The sequence below is a fragment of the Marmota monax genome, unplaced genomic scaffold (genome assembly GCF_021218885.2).
Source record: "Marmota monax isolate L192 unplaced genomic scaffold, Marmota_monax_Labrador192_F-V1.1 WCK01_AAM20220418_F8-fsc00167, whole genome shotgun sequence".
Classification (NCBI taxonomy): Eukaryota; Metazoa; Chordata; class Mammalia; order Rodentia; family Sciuridae; genus Marmota; species Marmota monax.
In genome coordinates this window covers 1,508,650-1,534,471 of record NW_026694116.1, presented here as the reverse complement: position 1 = coordinate 1,534,471, position 25,822 = coordinate 1,508,650, and the positions used below count along the sequence as shown (strand labels likewise).

General features: G+C 64.4%; 1 protein-coding gene across 7 annotated transcripts; it reads left to right on the top strand.

Annotated features, from left to right (window-relative positions):
• Nucleotides 1–491: 491 nt before the first annotated feature.
• Nucleotides 492–25,531, top strand: Gpsm1 (G protein signaling modulator 1). Of its 7 annotated transcripts, none has more exons than XM_058585922.1 (15): nt 492–601; nt 7,079–7,300; nt 7,909–8,044; nt 8,700–8,842; nt 9,182–9,305; nt 9,579–9,694; nt 9,999–10,154; nt 11,103–11,211; nt 12,328–12,451; nt 18,130–18,200; nt 18,936–19,103; nt 21,825–21,981; nt 22,520–22,728; nt 23,378–23,647; nt 24,066–25,531. In XM_058585922.1, the coding sequence occupies exons 1-15, from the start codon at nt 534–536 to the stop codon at nt 24,270–24,272; spliced, it is 2,280 nt and encodes a 759-aa protein (XP_058441905.1). In that variant the 5' UTR covers nt 492–533; the 3' UTR covers nt 24,273–25,531. The 7 variants fall into 7 exon arrangements, with proteins under 7 accessions (XP_058441905.1, XP_058441904.1, XP_058441907.1 ...); XM_058585921.1 differs by having other exon boundaries at nt 18,936–19,115; XM_058585923.1 differs by lacking the exon at nt 492–601 and adding an exon at nt 6,326–6,345 and having other exon boundaries at nt 18,936–19,115.
• Nucleotides 25,532–25,822: the final 291 nt, after the last annotated feature.

The window sequence follows — 25,822 nt, the reverse complement described above, 5'->3', positions numbered from 1 at the left end:
AAGGAGACCAAGGCTGGAAGGGGCAGCAAGAGGTCCCCAGAGCACAACTTCAGGGAGGTGAGGGCTTGCAAGGGTGCCACCAACTCCTCTGCCAGGCCAGAGTGTTCCTCCTCAGCACCCCAAAGCAGGCAGACAGGCATCCCCATGGCCCTGCACCCCACCGCCAGGGGCTGGACGGGAGGAGCAGAGGAGGACGAGGCCGAGAGGCAAGGAAAAGCTGGCTCCTCAGCCCAAGACAAGGCGCCCGAGGGTAACCACCGCAGCCGCGCCGGTCACAGGCAGCCCTGCCCGGCGCAGGCCGGTCGCTGGACCCCTGCAGGGGTGGCCCGCGGGCCTGCCAGCCCCCCAGCTTCCCGCCCCTAGCGGGCGGCGCGGCCGTGGCCGGTGGGCGCCCCCTCCCCTCCCCTCCCCAGCGCGCGGGCGGCGGTGACATCACAGCTCGCGGCGGGAGGGGCGGCGGCGCCCCGCGCACATCACTTCCTCGGCGCCTCCCGCGGGCGCGGACGCGGACCGGCGGCCTCCCGCTCCCGACCATGGCGGCCCCCGCCCCGCCCGCGGCCGACGAGCTCCCGGGCCCGGCCGCCCGGCGCCTCTACTCCAGGTGGGACGCGGGCCGGGGCGGGGGCGGCGCGGGTGGCGGGCGGGAGGCGGCCGCGGGAACAAAGGCGCGGCGGCGCGCGACGTGGCCGGGGACGCGCCTCCTCCGCCGCGCGGGCTGCGGTGGGCGCCGCGGCGGCCCTCTGCCTGCAGCCCCCTCCCATTGCCCGGCGACCGCGGGACGGGCGCCTCCACCGCTCTGCCAGCAGCTGCATGTCCAGCACGGCCGGGGGCCACTGCCCGCAGCTCCTCTCCAGGCTGGCGCTGCCACACACACACCCACACCCGGCGCAGGGGGTGGCATGGCCAGAGACCCGCTGTCATGGATGGGGCCCTGTCCCCCCTGGTCACCCCCCCAGTCCCAGGCCAGCAGGACCAGGGGCTGGAGCCAGCCAGCCAGGTGGGTGTGTGCCTGTCTAAAAGGCACCTGCCTCCTGGCGGATTCACATGTGATCCAGCCGCCTGGGCACAGTGCCTATGCCCACCGGGGATGACAGGGTGGCCCTTCCCCTGCCCATGTGCCTGCCTGGAGACTCCTGGCCTGTCAAGGGTGTTCCTCAAAGTGGTACACTGGGCCTGGCTGCGGGCACATGGTCCCCCAAGTGGGCAGGGTGCTGCCAGTTCATTCAGCCTCAGGCTGGGCTGGGTGGGCCTGAGTGCTGGGCAAGGGCTGCCCAGAGGCATGCCCAGCTCCCTGCAGTGGCCCTGCAGACTGGCCCCTGACTGAGGGATGGCTGTCTTGTTTTCCTCTGACCATCTCTGACACTTAGGAAGCTCCTGCTAGAGGCCTGGCCCAGAGAAGTCTGATACTAGCGAGCCTTTGTTGGGCACTCCAAAGAGGCTTTGGTGGCCAGTGTCCCCTCCCACTCCAGTGCCTGTTCTTCCCTGTGTACTGCTCAGAGACACGGCCCCCCTCACCCCCGGTCTGTCTCCTGGCCCCCATGGGTGGAGGGGCTTGAGGACAGGTTTGCTGGCAGCCAGTGCTGGAGACCTGCCTTCAGACCTTCCCCAGGGCTCCCAGGAGTGGGGGATGTGCAGGGTGGCATCTGCTCTGGGTCCTCTGCCAGCGAGGGGAAGAACTGATAAGGACTGTCTGTGGGCAGGATGGGCCCCATGCAGTTCAGGGCCTTACTCTGGGAGACCCCACATAGCCAAGCATGGGCCTGGGGGGATGGGCAAGTGGCTGGGAAGCCCCACAAGAGGGGGACTTGGGTGTTTCTCTCCTGCCTCCCATCTGGGGCTGGGAAGGAGAGGGGCATCAGGGAACCCACCTTGGGGTGCCCCTGTTAGAGTGCACCCGGGCAGCTGCCACGGGCACCCTTATGGAGCATTCTCTGGTGTGGGGCAGGCCACCCCCACCGCTCACCCCATGCCCTCTCCCCAGGCAGTGTCCCCTACAGGGCCCTAAGGAATGACTGCCCTTGGAATCCCTGTGAGCTGACCTCAGGTCTCTCCTACAGCGAGGTGGCCCTCATGTCCACTTCCTCTCCAGCAGTTCCCCACTCCTCCCAAGCTCCCCAGCCCTCCCTGCCCCCTGCTCTCTCCCCACCCCCTTGGCTGTTAAAGGGGAGTCATTGTAGTTTCTCTCCAGGGGTGGCTGGACAGGAGGCCGGGATTTGGGGCCAGTTGTGAGCAAGCATTGGCCCAGGGTATGGGTAACAGTCCTGGAGGGAGGGGCCTGTAAGGATTCAGGTAGTGGACAGCAGGGCTGAGGGGCCCAGGGCTGCGCATGGTAGGAGCTGGACACTGGATAAGGAGCCAGCCTGGTAGTGGACACCAGAGGACGTCTTAGAGTCTGATGGAGGCTAACAGTTGTGTCAGGAGGCCTGACGGGGCACCATCAGAAATGGTGGCTGGCAAGCAGGGTGATGTGCTTCAGGTGGGGCCATGGGCTGATGGCTTCTCCCAGCATGCTGCATTGGGTACTAAGGCCAGGCCAGAGGGCTTGGGCAGGATATGGTCGCCACGTCAGCCAGCTGGCCACAAGGGAGCTGGTCACCACTTCACTAACCAGGTCACCAACAGGCACTGGTGGGATCTTGACAGAGGGTAGCCCACCTCCTGGGTGCTGTGGTGTGGCATTGGTCAGCCTCATTCAGTGGAGAGGTGCTGGGTGGCCATCCTGGTCCTGTTGAAGAGGATCAGGCCAGGGCCATTGTGTAGGGGAGGACAAAGTGGGGCTGGTCCCCAGGCGCTGGGGAGGGTCTTTCTCCTCCTGGGAGGTGGAGAATGTTGCTTATTAATTAAGCAGTGCATCTGCTTCCAGGTGTCAAATCCCAGGTGGGAAGGCTACCTATCTCAGGATAGGGGTGGCCAGTGGGGGGCGCTAAGCCCACAGCCCTGGGGAACCCTCCATCTCTGATTTCTAACCCTGAGAGTGGGATGTCAGGTAGACCTTGGGGCGGACAGACCTTCTGGAGCTCCAGATAGCTTGGCCTCTGTCTGCCCAGGGTGGCTGCAGCCCTCGGGGTCCCCAGTGCACATGGGCCCTGGACAGACTGACAGGCAATATCTCACAGCCTGCAGAGGTGGTGTGGAGGGACAGAGGATCTAGGATCTTCTTCCTGAGTGAGGAAGTTGTCCCTACCAGGCTGGCATGGTCCCCAAGAGGGCAGGAGAGGGCAGCCCACAGGCATGATGGAGGGCCTGGGAGCCCAGGGGGTCTGCGGTTGACGTGAGGGTGCAGAACCTGGGTTCGGCATGTCAACAGGTACTGACCAAGGAGATGATCCTGCCCTGCCTGCCTTAGCCAAGCGTCCTGGGGTAAGGTGGTCAGTGGCTGGAAGAGTAGTGCCCAGGCCCTGGAAACCCTCCCTGCCATCCTGAGGTTCCTGATTCTGCTCAGACCACCAGATCCTCTCAGGGAGCCGAGCCCCCAGGCCCACTGTCCAGCTCCCTCTGACCCCAGCTGTGCCTCCCTCCTTCCCATCCCTGGGTCCATTCTGCTCAACCTCAGGAGACCTCTGACCTCAAACAGCAGTGGGGAGCTTCACGGGTAGTCCTAGGGTCCCAGGTGAGGCAGCACCCAGTGGTGAGCCAGCTGGGAGGCCCTTATGAGGCTTTGGTCTTCCATCAGTGCCCTGCCCTGCGGGGCCCTGGATTCGAGACCTTCTCTGAGCCCCTGTGACCCTCTGTCCAAGCTGGATGCTGGTACCTCCTCTACACTCTGGGGAGTTCCTTTGCCCAGGAAGGGTCACACTGTTGCCTCCTTACAGGGTCAGGGCTGGGGGACTGAGGACAACCAGGATCTTGGGAGGGCTAGGAGAGCCCCCACTGACTTAGGGACAGCCTCCCCATGCCCCAAGTGGCCCTACACCTTGGCTAGACCTAGGGCCCAGAGCTTACCTTAGACAGTTGGGCAAGGCTGAGGACTCTGTGTTCTATGTCAGTTGAGCCTGCAGACTGGGCCAGGCTGGGGTCAGGTGGGAGCAGGCTAGACGCCAGGTCCTGCAGAGAACAGGAAAGGCCAAGTGCTGACCCTGCCCAGCCCTCAGCCGGGCCGTCCTGGCAGCTGGCAGGCATTCCAGGTGGGAGAGCTAGACCATCTGCCAGCCTCTGTACACATCAGATGGGAACAGGTCTGTTCTTGGGGGCTGCAGTGCCCGTCCCCACTCTTGTATCCACCAGCGCTGACCAGCACCCGCTATGTGCAGCCCCAGGCTCCTGGAGGACCCAGGCCCTGGCACAGGGCCAGACCCTAGTCAGTTTGCTGAGAAGCTGGTGCTGACTGGGCAGATGGGCACACTGCACCCGAATGCAGCTGGGTTTGGCCCCTCTACTCCCTCCCAGCCCCAAGAGGTGGAGGAGGATTAGCTCCTACTCCCCGCCCCTCCTGTTTGTGCTCATCCTGCCTCTGAGCTGCCCTTGATCCCTTGATCCACATCAGGACCCAGGGAAAGAGGCCCCAGGGCACCTCTTTGCTCCTCCTGGAGCAGAGGCCGCTGAACCTTTGCCCTGGACCACCCTGGAGGTGTGGGGGAACAGGTCAACCCCAAGTTGGTCCATCCCTGGGGCCCACAGCTGGTGGGAGAGAGGTGCAGGTCCCTGCCATGCCCGCTCCCAGCGTGGAGGGACAGCCTGTGGCCCTGAGTTTGGCCGAGAAAGCAGTGTGCAAGGTGGTGTACGGCACGCCCCACCCCCGTCCCCTGCTGCTGCCCGTGGGCCTGGAGCTGTGGCTGTATGTGCAGAAGATGCGCCACCTTCGGAGGAAGAGGTGCAGGATGGGTGCCCTGCTGGGGCCGGGTGCTGCCTAGAGGGTGGAGCAGAACCGGGTGTCCTGATAGGTGGAGGGCGGGTGCCTCGCCAGGTGACTCCCCACCTTCCTAGCCTGGGTTAGACCCATCCTGGGTCCAGGATGGCCATGCTGGTACTCCCTTTGGCCCTAGCCCTTCCTGAGGCGGAAGCCCGTACTGCACTCTGGGCCTGGAGGACGGTGAGGGGGGGGGCGACTTCCTAGCCAGCAGCAGACCCCCCCAGACCCCAGGTCCCCTCCTCCACAGCACTGAAAGGACAGCAGCCCTGGGCAGGCTTTAATTAAGAGGCTTTAATTAAGAGGACTGTGCGCGGCACTGGCCATAGCCGGGGAGCTATCCTGTGGTAGGTTGCCACGGCAACCATGGGTTACACTGACCAGTGTGGCATCTGGATGGCCTTTTCCAGAGGGCTCGGCAAGGTGACTGCTGAGGATCTGAGCAGGGAGGGAAGGAAACCCTACATGCTGGCGGCCTGAGGGGTCTGGCCTTCTGGTCGAGGCCGTGCCCCTGACCCCTGGTCCTTGAGAGGCCAGGTGGGCTGTGCTGGCCCCTGGGAAGCAGGGAGGTGACAGGAGCAGGAAGCCTGCTGTCCTTGACTGCTGCAGCCAGGAGAGGCAGGCCCCACAGCCCCCCTGACCCCAGGGGGTGGCACCCAGAGTCAGGCTCCGGGCCAGGCACAGTGTAGTTCCTCATGAGCTCTTGGCCAGCTGAATGGTGGCCAAGAGTGCCTGGGCCCAGCAGGCCTGGCTTGGAGCAGGCCAGTGTGGCCCAGCACTAAGCCTGAGCCCATGGGGTGCAGGGTGCTTGGGCCAGCCTCTTGGGGATCCACCCCCATCTGTTCACGTGGTGCCATTACCTTGAGAAAGTTCAAAATGCCCCATTTTCTTGATAACACAGGAATAAAGTGAGTGGGACATTGTGTTGGCATCAAAGGGACATTTGGTTCAGACAAGAAACGCTGCCCGACACACCCCCATCATTCCTGACCAGAGCCACGCTGGCCGGGGCTGGCAGGGCAGCGCCTGGCGTGGAACAGGGCACTTGGTGGTCTGGCAAATCACTCTGCAGGTTTTCCACAAACGGTTCACTTCAAAAAGCAACAGAGAGAAAATAAGGACCACAGCCAGCCTGCCCCAGAGCCAAGCCCCCCTTGTCCAGGTGCCCGGGCTGGGGCTTGTGGCACCTTTCCCCAGTAGCTCCCTCCTCCTCTGCCTCTTGTGCCCCTTGTCCTCCTGCCTAGGCACTGGGGCCACCCTCCTGTCACCCCCGGCCAGTGTCCACTTGTTGTGCCCTCCACCCATGCTAACACCCTTCCAGCCCCGGCAGGGCAGAGGCTTTGGGCCCTCGTGACCAATCGAAGCAGGACAGAAGGGCAGACTGAAGCTCCAGGGCCCCGCAGCAGGGAGGGGCAGATAGTGACCCCAGCCTGTCTTCCTCCCCTGACAACTGTGTCCTGAGACAGCACCCCAGAGGCCTGAGAGCTGTGTGTTCCTCTGTGAGTTTAGGGCTTCTGCCAGCCTCCAGCTGGTTGTGGGCATTCACTAAGGGGACCTGGGCCCTTGGACATGGGCAGGATTCATGGTCGGAAGCTAGGATGGTTTGGAGGGGCCAGGTCCACCCTGGGGCACATCGGCGTCCACTCCCTTCCTCAGCTGTTTCTCAGGCCTGCCCTAGCTGCAGCTGTGGTGCTTCTGGGTGTCTCAGGATGGGTGACCCTCAGCAGAGCTCTCCCCTGGAGGCTGGAGGGCTGGCAGTGACCCGGCATGTGCTCCTACTGGGAAGGTGCATGTCCTGCCCTGTGTGCAGGATGGGGAGGGGCTGGGTCAGATTCTACTCCTGTGGCCTCAGTTTCCCTTGCTGGGCATTGGGGGGTCTCTCACAGGGCCTCTTGGGAACATGGGGCACCTGGCACCCTTAGCTGTGCTGCTGAGACCTGTGGAAGGTGGCAGGTGGGGTCTGCTCCAGCTCCCTGCAGCTCGGCCAAGTCAAACACTGACTACTGAGGCCCCCATGCCTTCCCCAGGTGGTGCTCCCGGCCCTGGTGGCCAAGGGCAGGCAGTGAGGGAAGCTGCACGGGAAGGCAGGTCTGGGACAGTGCTGCTGCCAGGTGTGTGCGAGCACGGGGTGGCCCTGCCACAGCCCGCGGAGGCACGTCTTCCATGGCATGGCCAGGGAGGAGCTTGGGTCCTCAAGGGATGGCTGCGCATGAGACCCCGCCCTCTGCCCAGGATGGAGGCCTCGTGCCTGGAGCTGGCCCTGGAGGGAGAGCGGCTGTGCAAGGCAGGCGACTTCAAGGCGGGCGTGGCCTTCTTCGAGGCCGCTGTGCAGGTGGGCACGGAGGACCTGCAGACGCTGAGCGCCATCTACAGCCAGCTGGGCAACGCCTACTTCTACCTGAAGGAGCACGCCCGGGCGCTGCAGTTCCACAGACACGACCTGCTGCTGGCCCGGTGAGTGCCTGCAGGACACAGGCCCAAGGGGCAGCCGCACCTGCCCTGGGGTGGCAGGAGGGCGGGCACACACTGCCCTATCCTAGGGAGGGCCCTTGACAGGACCCCTGGAAGGGGCTGGGGTCTTACAGTCCCCCCAGGGCCTGTGCTCAAGCTGCGACGTGTGTCAGTGTGTGCGGAGGGTACGACACGTGCTGTGTCCCATTTGTGGCCTGTCCCTGGCACCCACCTTGCCTCGCACCTGGGCAGCTCCTCCTCTACCAGCCCTGCCCACAGGACCCCCAGCGGCCTGGGCACCCACGTCCTGATGTCTAGTGCAGCAGAGGCTCGCTGCAGACATCGTGGCAAGGCCAGTGCCTGTTGCCAGCCCCGCCTGAGGCCTGCAGGGGCCACGGCAGGCCCTGGGCTCCCTGTGGACCATGGCAGCTCTGCAGGCTGCTGGGGGCCAGCAGGTCAGGCAGCACAGGAAGTGACCCTGCCCAGCCTCACCCAGGAGACGCAGGCTCCTGGTCAGCCCTAGGCTGGTGCCCTTGGCCTGGCCTGGCCACCTGCTCAGGCTTCCTGCTGGGCTCAGGGACCTGACCAATCCTCACTCCTTTGCTTTCCAGGACCATTGGTGACCGCATGGGGGAAGCCAAGGCCAGTGGGAACCTGGGCAACACCCTCAAGGTCCTAGGCCGATTCGATGAGGCTGTTGTCTGCTGCCAGCGGCACCTGGACATTGCCCAGGAGCAGGGGGACAAGGTAGATGGTTGGCTTAAGAGCAGGGGACAGAGGAGGGGCTTGGTCCAGGAGCAGGGGATGAGGGAAGGGGTGGCTTCCTTGGCCACCTGCTCCTCCCACCCCTGCCCCCTGGCCTAGGTCCAGACCCAGGCATGGTCAGGCAATGAACCACTCATCCCCACTCAGCTGTCCCCCCGTAAGAGGGAAGGCAGAGACACCCCTAAGGACTTGGGAGAGTCCAGATCCCTCAGAAACAGGGCTGCCCCAGCTCCTGCCGTGAGGCTCGGCCTCCCCAACAGCTGGCCCAGCCTGGGTTCTGCTCTCTGCTCGTCTCCCCAGCGCTGCCTGTGTCCCTGCCACTCCTTGTAGGGCCCCGCCAGTGGGGTGCTCTGAAAGGAGAGGCAGGCATCCTGGATGTCACCCCAGCCTCTGGTGCAGGAGGCTGACCATCCCTGGCCCGTCTCCCCCCACGACTCTACGACAAAAGTGTTTCTGTTCCTCTTGTTCGGATGGGGAAACTGAGGCTAGGGGCAGGGTGGCTGGAGTAGGTGTCCCCTGAGTCCTTGCCTCAAGGCTCCAGAACAGCTGTTGGTGGGCTTGGCACACACTTGGGGTGACATCCCAGCCAGGAACTGCTGGGTGGACAGCGGGGCACTGCCCACTGGGTCGTCCACAGGTCGGGGAGGCGAGAGCACTGTACAACATGGGCAACGTGTACCACGCCAAGGGCAAGCAGCTGTGCTGCAGCGCCGCTCAGGACCCCGGGCACCTGCCTCCGGACGTGCGTGAGACGCTGCGCAGGGCCTCCGCCTTCTACGAGTGAGTGGGGCAGGCAGCGGGCACGTCCAGCTTCCTGCTGCTTCCTGAGCTTTGTGCTGCACACTGGACTGGGCAGCAGCCCCAGGCACAGAACAGCCCACCCAGCTCGCAGCCCTTGGCCTTATCCCACCAGCAGGCCTCCACTTGCACCTGTCAGGGACTGGCGGGACTGACCCAGCCCCCAGCCCTGGAGCTCGGCCTGCACTAAAGCTCAAGGAGCCCATGGCCCGTGTCCATGGCACACCCCTGAGGGCCACCCAGCACCTTCTCACCTGGGAGGTGGGTGTGGCCATTTCCCTGCAGCTGGGAGGGACAGACTCAGACAGACTCCACTCCTAGGAGGAACCTGTCACTGGTGAAGGAGCTGGGTGACCGGGCGGCCCAGGGCCGGGCTTACGGCAACCTGGGCAACACCCACTACCTGCTGGGGAACTTCACGGAGGCCACAACCTTCCACAAGGAGGTAAGCTGGGCCTGGGGACATGGGGCGAGGCCGCTGCAGCAGCAGAGCCCGGCTCCACTTGGCCCCAGGGGCCCTCCTGGCAGTCTCCAAGCTGGGCAGAGCAGGACGGCAGGGTGCCCACACACCCCGGCACCTGTGCTCCGTCTTGGGGTTCCTGGATGCTCCTCTGGACACACAGACATGGACAGCGACCCTGGGCAGGAGAGGCAACACCTGCCTTACTTCAGATCCCAGGCTGTTCTGCGAGCCTGGGTCTTGTGTCTGTCTCCACAGCGCCTGGCCATCGCGAAGGAGTTTGGGGACAAGGCGGCTGAGAGGAGGGCCTACAGCAACCTAGGCAATGCCCACATCTTCCTGGGACGTTTTGATGTGGCCGCTGAGTACTACAAGTAGGAATCCCCCCAGCCCCAGGGAGAGGGAGGTCCCTGGGAGAACTGGACACCAGCCCAGGAGGTGACTCCAGGTGGGGAGTGAGACCACCCAGCTTCCCCAGGAGCCAGGTGGGGGCTCCAGGAAAGGCAGATAAAGGTCACGGTTTCCCCAGCTTGTGCCAGAGCTCTGGGCCATCACCTCTGCCTCTGGCCTGAGTAGTTGCCACCAGGTAGAGCTGGTTATCAGGACCAGGCCCATAGTCAACCCCAAGTGACATGCTACGGGCCCTGCTTCCTGGAGGCTGACCCCCACCCCACGCAGGAAGACCCTGCAGCTGTCCCGGCAGCTCAGGGACCAGGCGGTGGAGGCGCAGGCATGCTACAGCCTGGGCAACACGTACACGCTGCTGCAGGACTATGAGCGGGCAGCCGAGTACCACCTGAGGCACCTGCTCATCGCCCAGGAGCTGGCTGACAGGTGCGCACAGATGTGGTGGGAGGGGCGGGAGGGCCCTGGTGACAGGTGCGCACAGACGTGGTGGGAGGGGTGGGAGAGCGGGAGGGCGGTGGTGAGGAGAGATGGCTCAGCCTGAGCCCCTGGGGCACCACTGACTGTGGTGTGGCCCCAAGCGGGGCTGCCCCACCTGGGCCTCAGCCACTCCCGCCATGGGCAGTGCCGCCCACAGGGACCCTTGGCACACACTGGTGGGCTTCCCCCATGGCCCGGCCCATTGCCCCCCACAATACCTGTGTGAACACGACACCTGAGATGCAGCCCTGGGCACAGGTCGGGTGGACAGAGGGCTCGGAGGCACAGGGCTGCTGGACTGGCTGCCTTCTAGTGGCCCCAGGCTTTCCTCCAGGGAAACCAATGGAGGACAGCAGTGGCCTGGAACCAGAGGTGGTGCCTATGGGGCAGTGAAGGGCTGCTGGATGCCTCAAGCCCTGCACTCAGCTACCTCCACCTTGTTTTGAAAATGACCCCAGGGTGGAGGGATCCTGGGGGGGGGGGGGAAGGCTCACCTGCCATTATGGGGCAAGCCACTCACAGGAGGCTCCCTGACCCCGCTGGTCCCGCCTGCCTCCTACGCTGAGGGGCCAGAAACGCCCCGAAGGCAGTGCAGGCTCTCGGGCAGGCTGCTTCCCACACTGGGGCCTCTGAGTCCATGCTTTTAAGGGGAAGGGGAACTGGCGCAGTGGGTTGGGGCTTCTCCCTGATGGTGGCTGGATTTGTGGGTCACTGCAGACCAGGATGTGCTGTCCGACTACCCTGTCAGTGCCTCTAGGGACCTTTGGGACATGCCCCATGGGACTGGGGTTCTAGCTGTGGCAGCTGACATGAGGGGGCCCTGACCGTCAGCAGGCTCAGGGGCTTGGGATGGGGGCAGGCCTGGGGAGGGCAGGTGTGGACTCTCTCCCTCCACAGAGTGGGCGAGGGCCGTGCGTGCTGGAGTTTGGGCAACACGTACGTGTCCATGGGGAGCCCTGCACAGGCCCTGACCTTCGCCAAGAAGCACCTGCAGATCTCCCAGGAGGTGAGTGGGCCTGCCCTCCCAGGGCCACTGCTCCTGCGGGCATCCGGGGCCCTCAGGCGTCGCCTGGCCTGCTCTGACTGCAGGGCCAGGCGCACCTCTGCGTGCTGGTGTCCTTCCTGGACTTCCCCTTCTGTCGTTCTAGGTCTGCAGCAGCCTCCTCGGCTACCAGGTCCCTCAGAGGCCTGGTGGCCGCTTGACTGTGTGGCAGGGGGCAGTGAGGGGGCAGGGGACCTGTTTTCCCCCTGTAGTGTCACTGTTCCCCACAGGGGACCCATGACTGGGTCCTTCTGTTGATTTCCCTACCCCAACCTCTGAGGAGACTGGCCAGGGTGGGCCAGGGGGATGCCTGTGCCCACCACTGAGGTGAGGGTGACCACTGGAGGAGCCCAGGGCACCAGGCCAGCCCCCTGGAGGCTTCCTCTGGGCCCCTCAGCTGGACACCTTCCTGGAAGTCGAGTCGCCTCCTCCTTGGAGAGGACGCCCAGGACAGTCCTCCTGTGTCAGGGAGGGATGTCACTAGTGACCCCTCGGCCTCCCTGGCTGAAGATAGGCCAGTGCCTGCCTGACCACCATAGCCCCAAGTGGGAGTCGCTGAGTGGGTGGAGTCTGGGTGCCCAGGTGTACATGGGGAGGGACAGGAGATCCCTGTGAGAGCAGAAATCTGGAGAGCCTCTCTATGGGGCCAGCATGGCCTGCCCGGACATCCCCAGAGCACAGGCAGGGGGCTCCAGAGCCCTCTGAGCTCCACGCAGGAGTCCCCATGCCCCACTCTCTGGCTTGTTTCCGAGCAATGCAGATGCCCAGGAGGGTCCTGTGGAACCTTGTGCAAGGGTCCCTGGGGCTGGCCAAGCTGACCACCCACCAGAGGGTGCCCAAGAAGGAAGCTACCACGTGGCACAAAACCAGGCTGTTTGAGCCTCTGAGCACTTATGGGGTGTGACTAGGGACTGCTGGGGACATCCAAGGACAGACGCCCGACTCCACTCCCAGGGCCACAGTGAGGCCCAGTTCCCTCAGAGACCCAAGGGTCAGGGGTCAGCCTAGGAAGTCAGGGATGGTGTATGGTGGGCTCCTCACTGTCCCCTGCCCAGTCTCACCTGCCCCTGCTTGCTGCAGATCGGGGACCGCAACGGGGAGCTTACAGCCCGCATGAATGTCGCTCAGCTGCAGCTGGCCCTGGGCAGACTGACCAGCCCAGCAGCTGCAGAGAAGCCTGACCTGGCTGGCTATGAGGCACAGGGTGAGTTCCTGGGCTGCGGTCCTGTTCATGAGGGGCTCTCACCTCTGGGCCACAGTGGGGTTGTATCTGTGCAGGGTGTGACAGGGTCACTGGGAGCAAGTCTCCCAGGGAGCACAGGGCCGGCTGCCTGGGGCCAAGCAACGAGGAGGGGGTACCTCCCAGGTCGAGGGGCTGTTAACAGTGGTCATATAAGGAAAGAGCCCCAGAGGCAGGGAGCCCCCATAGTCAGGAGCCCCAGAGTCAAGGAGCCCCAGGAGGCAGGGAACCCCCGGAGATGGAGAGTCTCCAAGAGGCAACTCGGGCTGTTCATCCCGTCCCCAGGGCATGTTGACATCCCCACACCTGCTCTGTCAGTCCTTGTGCTGGATCAGGAGAGAGACTCCTGCCCTGCTCTTGGGAGCTTACAGTGGGTGGCACAAACATCGTGTGCAGAGGGTGAGACTGGGTGTTCCAGGTGCTGGGGTAGGGGCAGGGCAGAGCAGGGATCAGGTGACGTTGAAAGAGGTGGGACAGACATGGGCAGGCAGGAGGCAGGGACAGCACAGGCAGAGCAGTAGTGGACAGCTGGAGGCCTGGGGCAGTAAAGGCCAGCAGTCATCCTGAGCCCCTTCCATCACAATCATGGAGCACATGGGACCAATGGCAGGAAAGACAGGAGAGGGCCACTCACTGCCCCCAGCTCCAGGGCTTCCCCACCCACCTACCCGCCTTCCCAGAGCAGTCCAAGGGGTCAGTGCCCATCATCAGGATGGCCAGGGAGGGCATTCTGGGAAGGGGGTGTCAGGTCACCTGACAAGTAGGCTGGGCTCAAGGGAGCCTGTCTGCGTGGAGTTCCAATCAGGTGAGGCCCAAGCAGGCCAAGGCCACTCTAATGGCTTTATTCACAGACTGCTGGCCATCCTGTGCAGGTCAGCAGTGTGCACTCACAAGGACAGATTGTTCTCTGCAAAGCAAATAGATTCGTACACAGGAGGGAAGGGCTGGTGAGGTGGGTGCTGCCTGGCTCCCTGAGACCACCTGCAGGGGATGGGGAGACTGAGCTGGGGGCCAGCTGCCCCGGCTCACCTGGCCCCGGCTCACCTGGCCCCAGCTCCAGGAATCCCACCTCAGGCCCTGTTTGGCTATGCTTTGAGGGCACCCACCTGCAGCAGCCTCAGGATCCCCAGAGGGGATATGTGCCACCATGTGGCCCCTGGTGCCTGTGGCTGAGATTTTCTGAGGGTGGGTAGCTCTGCCGAGAGAGTTTCTGTCAGAGTCCCCACCTCGTGTCCCCTGGCCAGAGCGACTGCCCTCCAGGAGCCCCCCGCAGCAGGTCGGGGCAGGGTTGGCAGCTTCTGGGAAGGTGCCCACAGGCTGCCAGCTCCATGTCCTCCTGCAGCTTTCCTCTGAGCCAAGGAATGGGGGCGTGTCATGGGTGAATGCCCCAGCACAAGGAGGCGTCTGTCCTCCACACTGGCTCCTCTGCTCTGCTGTGTGCTGGACCTTCCCAGCCTGGGGGCCCCCAGAAGCCTCCTTCTGCCAGGCTGCCAGTGGCCAGGCTGCAGTGGAGCTGGGGACATCCATGCCGGGATCACGGTGGGAATGAGGTCTGTGCTCCAGAGTGGCTGCCCTAGGCCTGGGTCCGTCCGGCCCCAGCATGCAGCTGTTGAAGGCAGGCCTGTACCCTGAGGGTCGGGGTGGCCCCGAGGGAGCCCCCCACACAGGTGAGCTTGGCCGTGGGGGCGTTGGAGGCCACACTGGTCTGGACCCTGTGCTGGGGTGGAGGGAGGGGTTGAAAGGCTTTTGCGAGGCTGACATGGTTCATTTACTTCATTCATCTGGACTTAGTGCTGGGGGTGGGCTGGCCCTGGCTTCCAGAAACTGTCCAGTGGGGCTGGGGCTGGGCAGGTGCATATCCAGAGACAGTCAGTGTGGTTTGGAACACGGGGGGCCAGAAGGGCACCTGGGAGACAAACCCAGTAGGGTGGAGGAGGGCCTCCTGGGGAGAGAGGGTGAGGGGAATTCACAGGGGAGGAAGGAGGCGGGAGGGGCCGCAGGGAGCCAGCACAGGGAGTGGGCCGGGCCCTGCAGTGCCTGGGTGTGGATGGGCGTAGCTCACCCTGTGGGGGGGTGGGCGTGGGCTTGTGCTGGGCAGGAGGTCGCCTCCCTGTGGTAGGTGGGCTGGGCAGCTAGTGGAGAGCAGGCATCCAGGACCCAGTGGGTTTTCTGGCTTGATACAAACGGGGGCTTCTGTGCAGCTGGAGAAAAAAACTTGCTGTCCTTGAGTCTGCGTGCAGTTCTGCTCCTCCCTACACGCAGCTGCCCCTGCCCAGCATCTCTGGGGGACACCTTGTGAGCCAACAGCCATAGACCACTTCTGTGGCCAGAGGGCAAGGTGGTAGCCCAACAAGGCCCGGGTCTGTCTCCAGACCTTCATGGAAAAGGCACTAGAGGGGCAAGCTGGGTGCAGTAGCAGGCAGGGGACAGACACAGGTCCCAGCGGGCTGAGAAGGGGTCAGATTCTGGCTGATAAGAGGAAATACTGGGATTTGGACCATCCGAGTTGCCGTCAGCAGGCAGGGTAGGCTGCTGGGGTGGGAGGTGCCCAGGGACAGCCCTTGGACATAGCTGCTCTGCACAGAAATGATGATGACAGTGTGCAGGTCAGACTCTGGCAGGGGAGGGGCAGGAAGTTGCACACGCAGCAGGGGGTGTCAGGGCCTGAGGCCCCTGGTCAGGCAGCTCAGCCAAAGGCATGCAGCTGTTGGAGGTGGCTGGATTCAGGACCTCTCAGAATCCAGACAGAGGGTCCATTCAGCTGGGCCCAGAGGGCCTCCCGCCCACGCGGCCTGCTGTAAGAGACCCACCAGGCACCTCCACCTCTGCTAGCCAGAGCCTGCCCAGACCACTCCTGGTAGAGGGCCAGGTGGCCCAGAGCAGCTGCAGGGTCCTGCAGACAAGGTGGGGAAACCGCATCTTGTTCCCGAGCTCCAGGGAGCATCAGAGAGAGGTGGAGCCAGGTTGTCACTGGGTGTGGTAAGGGGCCTCCCAACTCTCTAAGGACTCCTGGGCCCTCCCATGGCATGCCTGCCCCCCAGCTCCACGTGGCTTTGGACTGTCTCCATTTCTGTCTCAGACCAGCCTTCCTCATCTGGGGGTGGGTGGGCACCAACAGCTCTTCAGGCAGCAGGAACCCTGACCCCGCCCCTTCCTGTCCCCTCAGCAGAACTGCCACATTCTTCCAGTGCCTCAGTGTCCAGGGTGAGAGAAGCCAGCAGCCAGGCTGTTTCCAGGGGCAGAGGAAGGACCCTGGCCACCACTGCCAAGGGCTAGGGCAGGAGCCCTGCTCTAGGGCCCTGGTGTTGGGGGTAGGGGGCACATCCTGCTGTCCACTGGATGTGCCCACAGGCCCTGGCTGCGTTGCTCTCTGGCTCAGGGGTGGCCCTGGATGCCCAGGGCCATGTTGGCATATTCAGGGGCTGGCTTCTGGCCTCCTGGCCAGATCCCTCAATAGGCTCCTGCAAGACAGTGCCCTCTGGATCAGTGTCTGCCCGGGGAGGGGTTTCCTCAGAGCCTGGGGGTGCTCAGGTGCCTCCCCTGCCTCTCCTCCTCCACCTGCTGCAGATGCTCTGGGCCACTGGCTCATAGGACAACTGGACATTTGCTGTGGAGGGACCAGCTTGGGTCCCCAAAGTCCTTGGCTCCCTCTGCTTGTCCTCTCCACCCTGACCATTTTTAGGAACCCACCATCAGACAGTGCCATGGACAGGCTTGGGGGTGCTGGTAGCTGGTACACTGGGCCACTAGGGTAACATCTGCTGCCCACCAGCATCCTCCTGGGCACATCTGCAGCCTCTGGACGTTCACACTCTGCGAGTCCTCGGCATTGCCCCTTTCTGAGTGGAGGCAGATCCCTCCCCAGTTAGGGGCAGAGGCATGGACTCTGCAGGGTGGCAGCCAACAGCCCACACGACACCCCTGCTCTCCTCTGCAGGGGCGTCTGGGGACTGGAGAGACCTAGGTACGCTGTGCAGCATGATGGCCTGTTGCCTCACCCTTTGATGATGTCTGGCCCAGGTCCATGATTAAGCCTTGGGGGAGATGTTGGCGGGTGGCCTAGCTGTGCTGGAGAGGCTGGGATGGGTAGCTGTGCTCCAGCCCTGTCCCCCAGGCCCAGGTGCTCCTGGGCACCATGTGACTGCCATGAGCTGGCGCACCTTCCTACTGTCCACTGGATGTGCCCACAGGCCCTGGCTGTTTTGCTCTCTGGCTCAGTGGTGGCCTGGACAGGAGGGTGTCTGGCCATCCAGCTCCCACCCTTGCCTGCTGCAGACATCCACAGGCTGCTTTATGGGGTGAGCCCCATGTGGGCAGTGCCAGGATGGCTCTGAGTGTCCACTGATGCCAGCAGCACCTCCACCCATCCACAGGTCCTACCTCGCGAGCCCTGGCCATGGGCGCACGCCACCATGAGATGAGCTGTGTCTAGCATGTGTCCGCGGGTGCGGGGTGCTTGGGTCCCAGGAGGACTGGGGTGAAGGGTCTGGTGAGGGTCTGCCAGGCCAGGAGAGAAGGCCCACCCATTCCTGGCAGGGCAGTGTCCTTGGAGAGGTGCAAGGGCATGTGGGGGTGGACAGAGGCTGAGGTGCCCACATTACCAGGTTCTTCCTCTCTTGTCCCCAGCCTTTCCATGGCTGGCTGCACCCCCCCATCTCACATGCCACCTCCTCAGAGGGTCCAGTGCCAACCCTTGGTCCCTGCCAGCCCAGCCCCACTGGTCCTCCCTGCAAGGCTCACCTGGCTTGGCCTGGGGGCTCTCTGCACTCCAACTTCATGCTGTGCTGTCGCCTTTCTTCTGGTCAACCTTCCCTGCATGGACGGGCCTCCAGGCTAGCTCTCCCTGGCTGGCTCTGTCCTGCAGGTGTTCAGTGAGTAGCCGCCCAAGGCCAGACTCACTTTTGTCCCTGTGCTGGGACAGGGCCGTAACTGGATCCAGGACTGAACTGCACCCAGGACTGAACTGCACCTTGCCCCCACTCAGGGACATGTTTGAGACAGAGGCCTGGGGGCAGTCTAGCTGCAGGCCAGCCCAGGGCCCCTTGGCAGGATGGTGACCACAGAGTCTGCAGCTGGGCAGTCTTGGGATATGTAGCTGCTCTTGGGAGGACATGGGTTCCTATGGCTCATCTTCTTGCCCTGCCCGCCAGCAGCTGCCAAGTACCCAGGTTCAGAGTCATTCCTCCAGGGGCCAAGGAACCTAGGGAAAGGCCCTGCATGGGACTGACTTGGGGCTCATCTGATGCCTTGGTCACCCCAGCCCTGGCTTGGGTTGTCCACAGTAAACTCGAACGAACCCAGAAGCGCCACCTGCCCCCAGGCCAGAGTGTGAGGGGGCTTCAGAGGAAGCCGCTGAATGGAGCCTGTGGGCTTCATTGATGGTGGAAGGGCATTCCGGGCGGTGGGCAGAGGGCCTCGTCCAGATCCTTGGGGAAAGTCTGGGGAGCACCAATGCCAGCCCACCCTGAGCCCGGGCAGGCCCAGACCCCCGGCGCCCCCACCTGGCTGGAGTGTGTCAGTGTGCCCATGAGGGGACTGTGTGGTTGGAAAGCAGGGTGCCGTGCTACCCAATCCTCAGTCCCCAAGGGCGCTGGCCTGGGCCATTTGGCTTCGTGAGCTGAACAGGCACCACTGTCTTCCAGGGGCCAGGCCCAAGAGGACCCAGAGGTTGAGTGCAGAGACCTGGGACCTGCTGAGACTCCCCCTGGAACGGGTGAGCCAGGCTTGGTGGGGGTTGGGGGGCCTGGGGATGGACATCAGCAGAGGTACGGCCAGTGTGTGGGCAGCAGGTTAATGAGCCTGGGGAGCCGTGTTTGTCAAGCTGCCACCACCAGGCTCAGCCCAGCCACTGGGAGATAAATGTGCCCCCACAGTCTGAGGCCTTCACTAGCCCATCTGCCACCGGCCCCCGGAGGCCCTGCTCCTCCCTCTTGCCTGCTGTGGGCCTAGGGGCAGGCCTGGTCCTTCCAAGTGCCCCCACCAAGCCTCTGGATCCCAGTCCTGGTGAGCCCCTGGACTCTTCTGTCCCTGCCCACTCAGACTCTGTCCAAGGTGAAAAGCTGGCAGGGTTCACTGAACCCCAGACACAACCTGGGGTCCCAGGTGTGGGTGCCTTGAGGCTCTTGCAGGGCCTCAACCCCTTTGAGCCTCCTGTTTCTCTAGTGTAACGTGGTTCGCTTGTGGATGGCCCTTGGGGCCTGGCATGGGGTCAGGACACAGGGACGCCATGGCCACTGTCATTGGCTAGTGGGAAGGCTGACATTTATGAGTCTCCCTGCCCCACCCAGGCCCTGCCAGCTTCCTCCTCCTTCAGGATACCTGGTGCCTACTGCGTGCACCCAGGAAGTGGGGTCTACTGCACCCTCCTGGCATTCCCTGCAGGGTCCCGAGGTGGTGGACATTGGCCCAGAATGGCCCCACCCATACCTGGCCTGCCTCCCCTCCCCAGGAGCAGAATGGAGACACCCACCATGCAGGGGACTGGCGGGGGCCAGGCAGGGACTCACTCCCTCTCCCCATGAGGAGCAGGAAGTACCAGGAAGGGCCAGACACTGCTGAGAGGAGGCCCCGGGGAGGCAGCCACTCCCCACTGGACAGTGCGGACGTCCGAGTGCAGGTACCTCACACGGTAGGTGCCCCACAGACCAGGAGGCACAGCCAGCCTGGTCACGCTGGGAAGACAGGTCCTGGTGGGCATCCTGGCCCTCCTCCTGGCTCCATGCCACCCCTGCAACCCTAGGGGTGCTCAGGGGAGGGCAGTATCTAGCATCACGCCTGGCCTCAGGGCATCCAGTCCAGGGGTGCTCTGGCTGCCCCTCTCCCATGAGTCACACGAGCATGTTCCCCCCAGAAGGAGGGCACAGTGGGAAGCTGGCATCTACCCAGGGTTCCTCCTGGTCAGGGTCCAGGAGACCCCACTCCACCCTGCACTGGCCCCAGTCAGCTCTTGTTGCAACTTATAGAGGGAGGGCTGGGTGGGCTGATGGCCAGGCGTGTGGATGGGCAGTGGGGTCAGAGAGGCGGTCAGGCAGGTGTAGGCTGGAGGCCTAGCCTCCTGCTGCCTGTAGTTCCCCTGTCCCCAGGGCTTGGCAGGCCTCTCCAGGCAGGAGGGCACTGATGGGGGCCGAGGTGGAGTCCGGTCAGAGGCCAGCCTGGAGCCCCTCCCGGGACATCTGCATCAAACCAGCTAGAAAATAGTCTAAAAATAGCCCTTCCCCAGCCTGATCAGCACCCTTCTGGCCTGCCGAGGGCGCGAGGGTGCTGGGTGTCCTCAGTGCCTCGCGGCTGGAGACTGCCAGGGCCCCCACTTCCTTCAGGTGCCGAGAGCCACTACTCCATCCGGGCTCCGCCTCTGTCATGGGGAGACTGTGTAGGGACACTGGGGACCTGGAGGCACCTCCTGTGCCTAGAGTAAGGCCACAGCAAATGCAGCTGAGGCCGGCTGGGGCTGCCCACAGGAGCCAGGGCCACGGCCACCAGGGCGCCAGCCCAGCTGGGGTGGAAGCCAGGCCACACTGCCAGGCTGAGGGCTGCCTGGGGACCTGCTGAAGGAAGAGGTGGCCCAGCTTTGGAAGGAAGCCCAGGGGCCTTGGTATCGGGTGGGAAAAGGGCTTTCAAATAAACTGTCCACCCCCACAGCCCTCTAGCATGACCGCCCACAGGAGCCAGGGAGCGCTCTGCTGAGCTCAGGGAATCCACCTCAGTGTTTACGGAGCAGAGCGTGGTGTGTGTGTGTGTGTGTGTGTGTGTCGTGCACGCTGTGCGAGCGAGTGAGCTCGGGAGGGCGGGCTCTGGGAGGCTGAGCCTCACCCTAGTCCTATTTAAGTACCGGGTGAGCCCCCGGGTCCCGGCAGCAGTGAGGCGACACTTGGTGCTTCGGGCGGGAGGTGCTGCACATGCAGGCACCCCACACAGCTCCTGGCTGCTGCTGCCGGCGGCACCTGTGATCAGCGTGAGTGTGGGGTCCCTGGTGTCCCTGCAGCAGCAGAGGCAGGGGAGCACAGGGGCCTCTGTTAGCCGGGAGTGGGCGGACCTGACCAGGTCTGACTCTTCCACTAAAGCAGCGGGATGCAGGGAGGAATGCAGAACCTCACGTGGGAAGGGCTGGGGGGCAAGGAGAGGTGGGGGGCAGGGAGAGGTGGGGGGGCAGGAGAGGCTGGGACCTGGGGGTGGGCTCCCACGTTCCTGAGTATGTCCTGCTGGGACTCTCGTGTGGGCCTCTCATGCTCCTGAGGCGTGAGGGGCCTTGTCCCTCCAGAGCCCTGCAGCAGGCGTGGAGCCCAGGCTGTGCTTCTGGGTCAGGAGCCCACCTCCTGGGGAGGCACCTGTGTAGCACCCCCGACGCCCAGCGGTCAGGCAGGCTCTGGTCCACACCACCTCCATCTGCCTGGGCTGGCAGGCTCCTTGAGCCCCAGGCATGCCTGCGGTCTGCCACCTAAGCTCCTGCATACCCACTCTCCCTTCCCTCCTGGCTCGGCAGGGGAGGGGCTCAGGCCTAAGGGAGGACAAAGCCCAGGGCCGGGCAAGAGGTCGGGTGAAGGGGTGGGGGTCAACCTGAGGCCCGGAGACAGGTGGGGCTCTCCTTCATGCTAGTAGGACTGCCCCCTTCCCATGGCTCCCTCAGCAAGGTCCCCTCTGCCTTTGGAGTCCTGACCCCAGTCCTGAGACAGGGCCGTCCACAGGGCTGCTGTATCCAATTCCAGCTCTGCTCTTGCTACGGGGAGCCTTGGACATGTCATACAGCCCCTCTGTGCCTCAGCCTCCTGCCTCGAGGCTGCTCTGGCTGTGTCTGGCACTCAGCAGCCCACATCTTGGCAGACCTGGGTCCTCCTGTTCAGGCTCCTACAGCCCAAGAAGATCCCCTGAGGCTGGTGGGCCGGGCCGCAGGTGTAGGAGCTCCCACTGGCCCTCCCTACCACAGGTGGCAGGCCCTGGGACCTCCCCACCCTCTGTGGCACCCAGGGCCCAGGACAGGCCCCATCAACCATCATTGCCAGGTTGCCACTGGAAGTATGTGTCTAGTGGCCATGTCAACTCCCTGCCTGTCATGGCCAGGTCACACATCTGTCCATTCATCCAGCAGACACTGGAGAGTGCTATGCTGGGGGCCAGACACAGGTGGAGCGTGGGTGGGGCGTGGGGAGGCCTTCAGGAGGTGGGAGCTGTGAACTGGGTTAGATGGGAGCATCCCAGCCCAAGGCTGGCAGGGCACGGGCAGGGGCAGGACGTGTGGGGCAGATGACGGGGGCCTGGCCTGGGGTGGCCGCCACAGGAGGAGAGAAGTGGGGTGGCAGGCAGGGCAGGCTGGCCGGGCTGCCCTGACCCCGCGCCCCTCCAGAGCATCCCACGGGCCTCGTCGTCGGAAGAGGAGTGCTTCTTTGACCTGCTGAGCAAGTTCCAGAGCAGCCGCATGGAGGACCAGCGCTGTCCCCTGGAGGAGGGCCAGGCGGGGGCCGCAGAGGCCACGGCTGCCCCCACCCTGGAGGAGAGGGTTGGTGAGTGTAGGTGCCTGGGCCTCCATCCTTCCTACATGCGGGTGTTCCCTAAGCCACGCACCTGCTGCCAGGCCAGCCAGGGTCTCCAGCCAGACCCAGTCCTGACCAGAAAGTGCCCAAGTGCTTTGCCCCAAAGGGTGGGACAGGCCAGCTGCAAAATGCCCTTTAGTTACAGAGCGCTCCCCCCGCCCCCCGCACTTGCCCCCAGAGCTGCATCCTAGGAAGCGTGTAATTACCCCACCCTTCTGGAGCGCGCCATGTCAGGGTGCAGCAGCAGCCTCGCAGTGCGCGGGAGGCCAGGCTTTCTCCTGTCACCTCCTAGAAGGCCCTGGAGGCGGGTGCAGCTGCAGCAGGGTGAGCCAGCAGAAGCCCTGGGCCCTGTCCCCAGGGCAGGCACTGGAGGCCGGCTGGGCTCAGAGGTCCGAGCCCCCTGCTAGCCCCAGCCCCAGTGTCAGGCCTGGCCCTGCAGTGGGCCCCAGCCTCAGCACCGGGCCCTGCTGCCACCCCCCACCCAGGCCTTACCCTCTGCCCCTTGCAGCCCAGCCCTCGATGACAGCCTCCCCCCAAACGGAGGAGTTCTTCGACCTCATCGCCAGCTCTCAGAGTCGCCGGCTGGACGATCAGCGGGCCAGTGTGGGCAGCCTGCCTGGGCTGCGCATAACCCACAACAACGTGGGGCACCTCCGTGGCGACGGAGACCCCCAGGAGCCGGGAGACGAGTTCTTCAACATGCTCATCAAGTACCAGGTGGGCCACAGCCCAGAGCCGGGTCAGGGCTTCTGCACCTAGGGGCCTGCAGTGGGCTGGCCCCTGTCTCAAGCCCTGAGGGGTCCCTCCAGGGGAGGGAGCCACAGGCTGGTGAGCAGGCTGTGTCGCCAGTGCCACTGGGTGCCCAGAGTGCTCTGCCCTGGACCCCACCTTCTTGGGAGCCTCCACATGCAGGGGGATGACAGTCACTGGGAAGAGCAGCCTGGGACACCCTCAGGCTCAGGCTGGGACAGGGCACTGCCAGGCGCCTCAGGATGTGGCCTCAGGGCTTCCCTCAGCTCCACCTCTGGGTGGAGGAAATGAAGGGCCCCCCCTGCAGCTGCTGGCCAGCTGTGGGATGCAAGCAGGGATGGGCTAGACAGGACCACACAGTGGACATCAAGGTCAGTGCCGAGTCCCGGGATGGGCCAGGTGGGCCGCCTCACCAGCACGGAGATGGCAGGACACGGCTGTGAGCGGGAGGCTCACCCGTGTGTCTACCTGCCCTTCGGCTGGGCCTGGCACAGTGATTGGGGTTTTGGGGTCTCCAGGTCAGAAAGACTCTGGAAAATGGCCAGGGGTGGGGCAACAGATGTGCCGCCCCCGCACCTGGCCGGCAGGTTTCCAGATCTGATGTCCATTCCCACAGAGGGGACACCACCATGGCGGTGGGCCAGGAGCCGCCTCCAAGCCAGCCCCTCCTCGGAAGCCCAGAGCCCCCTACCCTCTCGCATGCATGCTCCGCCGGCTCCCGTCCCTTCTTCTCCAGACCCTGCAGAGAAGCTCAGATGCCCCTCCAGCCGACCATTCTCCATGCCAGGGCGGGTGGGGCCCACGGGGCCAGTCACCCACCCCCAGGGGGATCCTGAAGGAGCGCCATGCTGCAGGCCCTGGAACCCCACCCCAGAGGCCCGCTGGGGTCAGTCCAGGGCTAACCCAGGTTCCAGGGCAGTGCTGAGGGATGCCACACCATGGTCAGTCCCTGGGGGTCAGGAAGTCTTGGGTGCAGGCCTTGGGGCCACCTAGCAGCTATCTCCTGGGCCTGGTCACTCCAAGCCCCAAGTATTGTTCAGCCTGCTTTGCTGGGCAGGCCAGCCCCAGGCTCGGGGCACACAGCCCCAGGAGACTCGTCCACATCAGGGATCCCAGCACAACCCCAGAGCCAGGCAAGCCCTCAGCTAATTTCCCAGGTGGACATGGAGGCCTGAGATGGCCTCTGAGCCAGTGCCTACTGCCTCTGACTTTGGCAAGTCTGCCGACCTCGGGGTGTTGGGACAGGCCCCCCTCCCAGGGCCTGGGGAGGGCAAGACCACCAACCTGCATGTGTGTCTGTCCAGTCCTCCAGGATCGATGACCAGCGCTGCCCGCCACCTGATGTGCTGCCCCGAGGTCCCACCATGCCAGACGAGGACTTCTTCAGCCTCATCCAGAGGGTCCAGGCCAAGCGGATGGACGAACAGCGCGTGGACCTCGCTGGGAGCCCAGAGCAGGAGCCCAGTGGGCCACCTGAGTCCCGGCAGCAGTGCCAACCTGGGGCCAGCTAAGGCTGCCTGCCACAGCCAGACCTGCGGGCACCTGCTCCTGCACGCTGGGAGCTCACGACTGTCCACAACGGCCATGGCCCCCAAGATGCTGGATCCTCCCAAAGCCATGGCTGAGCCCCAGCTCTGAGCCCCCAGCCCTTTCCACTGAGCTGACATGGGCACACGCCCACGGCACACCCCTCCCCAGGGCAGCAGGCGCAGACCAGAGGTGCCATGTGGGTGGGGCATGCCTCTGTCCACGGTCCTTGGCTTCCTGCAGGTCTGGCTCTGCCTCTGCCCGGGCTGGGCCTTCAGCATGTCGCCCCCAGACCTGGTGCTTCTTGACCCTCCCCTCCAGGGCACTGTCCAGCCCTGCCAAATGTGAAGTTGGCCATCTCCCAAGCCCCCAGAGGGGTCTTCTCTGGGGGCTGTCAGGACACAGGCATGTTCTGTCCCCCAGCTGGTCCTGGGGTAGCCATGCAGGGGACAACACTCCCCAGGGCAGGACCCCTTTCCTGGGGCCTGTCTCCCCTTATAACCTTGTGGTTGGCAGTCACAGAGAGCCCAGTCCAGGGCCACCCACAGTCCCTGGCCCTGGCAGGCGGCCCTGAGCCCACAGGGATCCAAGGGCTCAGCCTTGGCTCCACAGCAGAGGGAAGGGTGGGCAGGAACACCCATTCCCAAACCCCAAGCCTTAGAGCCCCGGGCCAGCAACACAGACGGGGCCTGGGCCTAGGATGGCACCAAGCTCAGTGGGCGACGGCACCCTCACCTCGCCATCTGGGGGTGATGACGCAGCCCCTTCCCGGGGCGAAAAGCCCCCCACACATTGGAGTTGGCTCACAGGGCACCAACCCCCAACCCCCAGAGCAGGGCAGGCGCTGATGGAACCCCTGCTGGACAGGCCTCGGCCGCCACCTGTGGGCAGCCCTTCTGAACCAGTCCGGGGGCTGCCTGTGACCTTCACAGACACCAGGGAAGGCAGCAGTCCTCCCAGATGCCTCCCCAAGCCTGGGGAGGGCCTGTGCCCACCCATGTCACAGCCTGGGCACTAGGCAGGGGACCAGCTGGAGGGCTGACCCTGGGCTCCGCGGGGGACCACTCTGAGGCGGGCCTCTGGGGATGAGCCCTCATACTTGAATGTACGTGCGTATTTATTGCTCACACTTCTGCTGTGTTGTCAGCGGGTCCTTTCCAGCCCGAGAGGTACGTCCCCCCCCCAGCCCCCCATCCACCCTTGAGAAATAAAGTGTGCCAGGCAAGTGCCGTCTCTGTCAGAAGCAGCGGTGGGCCTTCCTGGGGCTGGGCCCACTGGACATGTGCAGAGCACCCACCACCACCCAGCCCCTGCCCCGAACACCCATAGGCATCTGGGGCCGGTCCCTGCTGCCACTGACGATGGAAGGCTGGGCTCAGGTTAAGCAGTCCCCCTGCACTGTGTCCATGTCCCCGGGCAGGGCCCCCAGGGTGCTTCCCAGGGTGGGCAAGCTGGGAGCTCAGCCAGGCACCTCGGGGGTGGCCCTTGAGAGCAGCCCTCCCCCCTGGGCAGCCCCTGTGGCTGCCATGCAGAC

Excerpts from the sequence above, each read along its gene's own strand:
- Gpsm1 (XM_058585921.1), top strand. The coding sequence starts at position 534 with ATGGCGGCCCCCGCCCCGCCCGCGGCCGACGAGCTCCCGGGCCCGGCC. Across the intron at positions 8,843-9,181 it reads AGGGCCTCCGCCTTCTACGA|GAGGAACCTGTCACTGGTGA; the intron begins GTGAGTGGGGCA and ends CTCCACTCCTAG. Across the intron at positions 12,452-18,129 it reads GGCTGGCTATGAGGCACAGG|GGGCCAGGCCCAAGAGGACC; the intron begins GTGAGTTCCTGG and ends ACTGTCTTCCAG.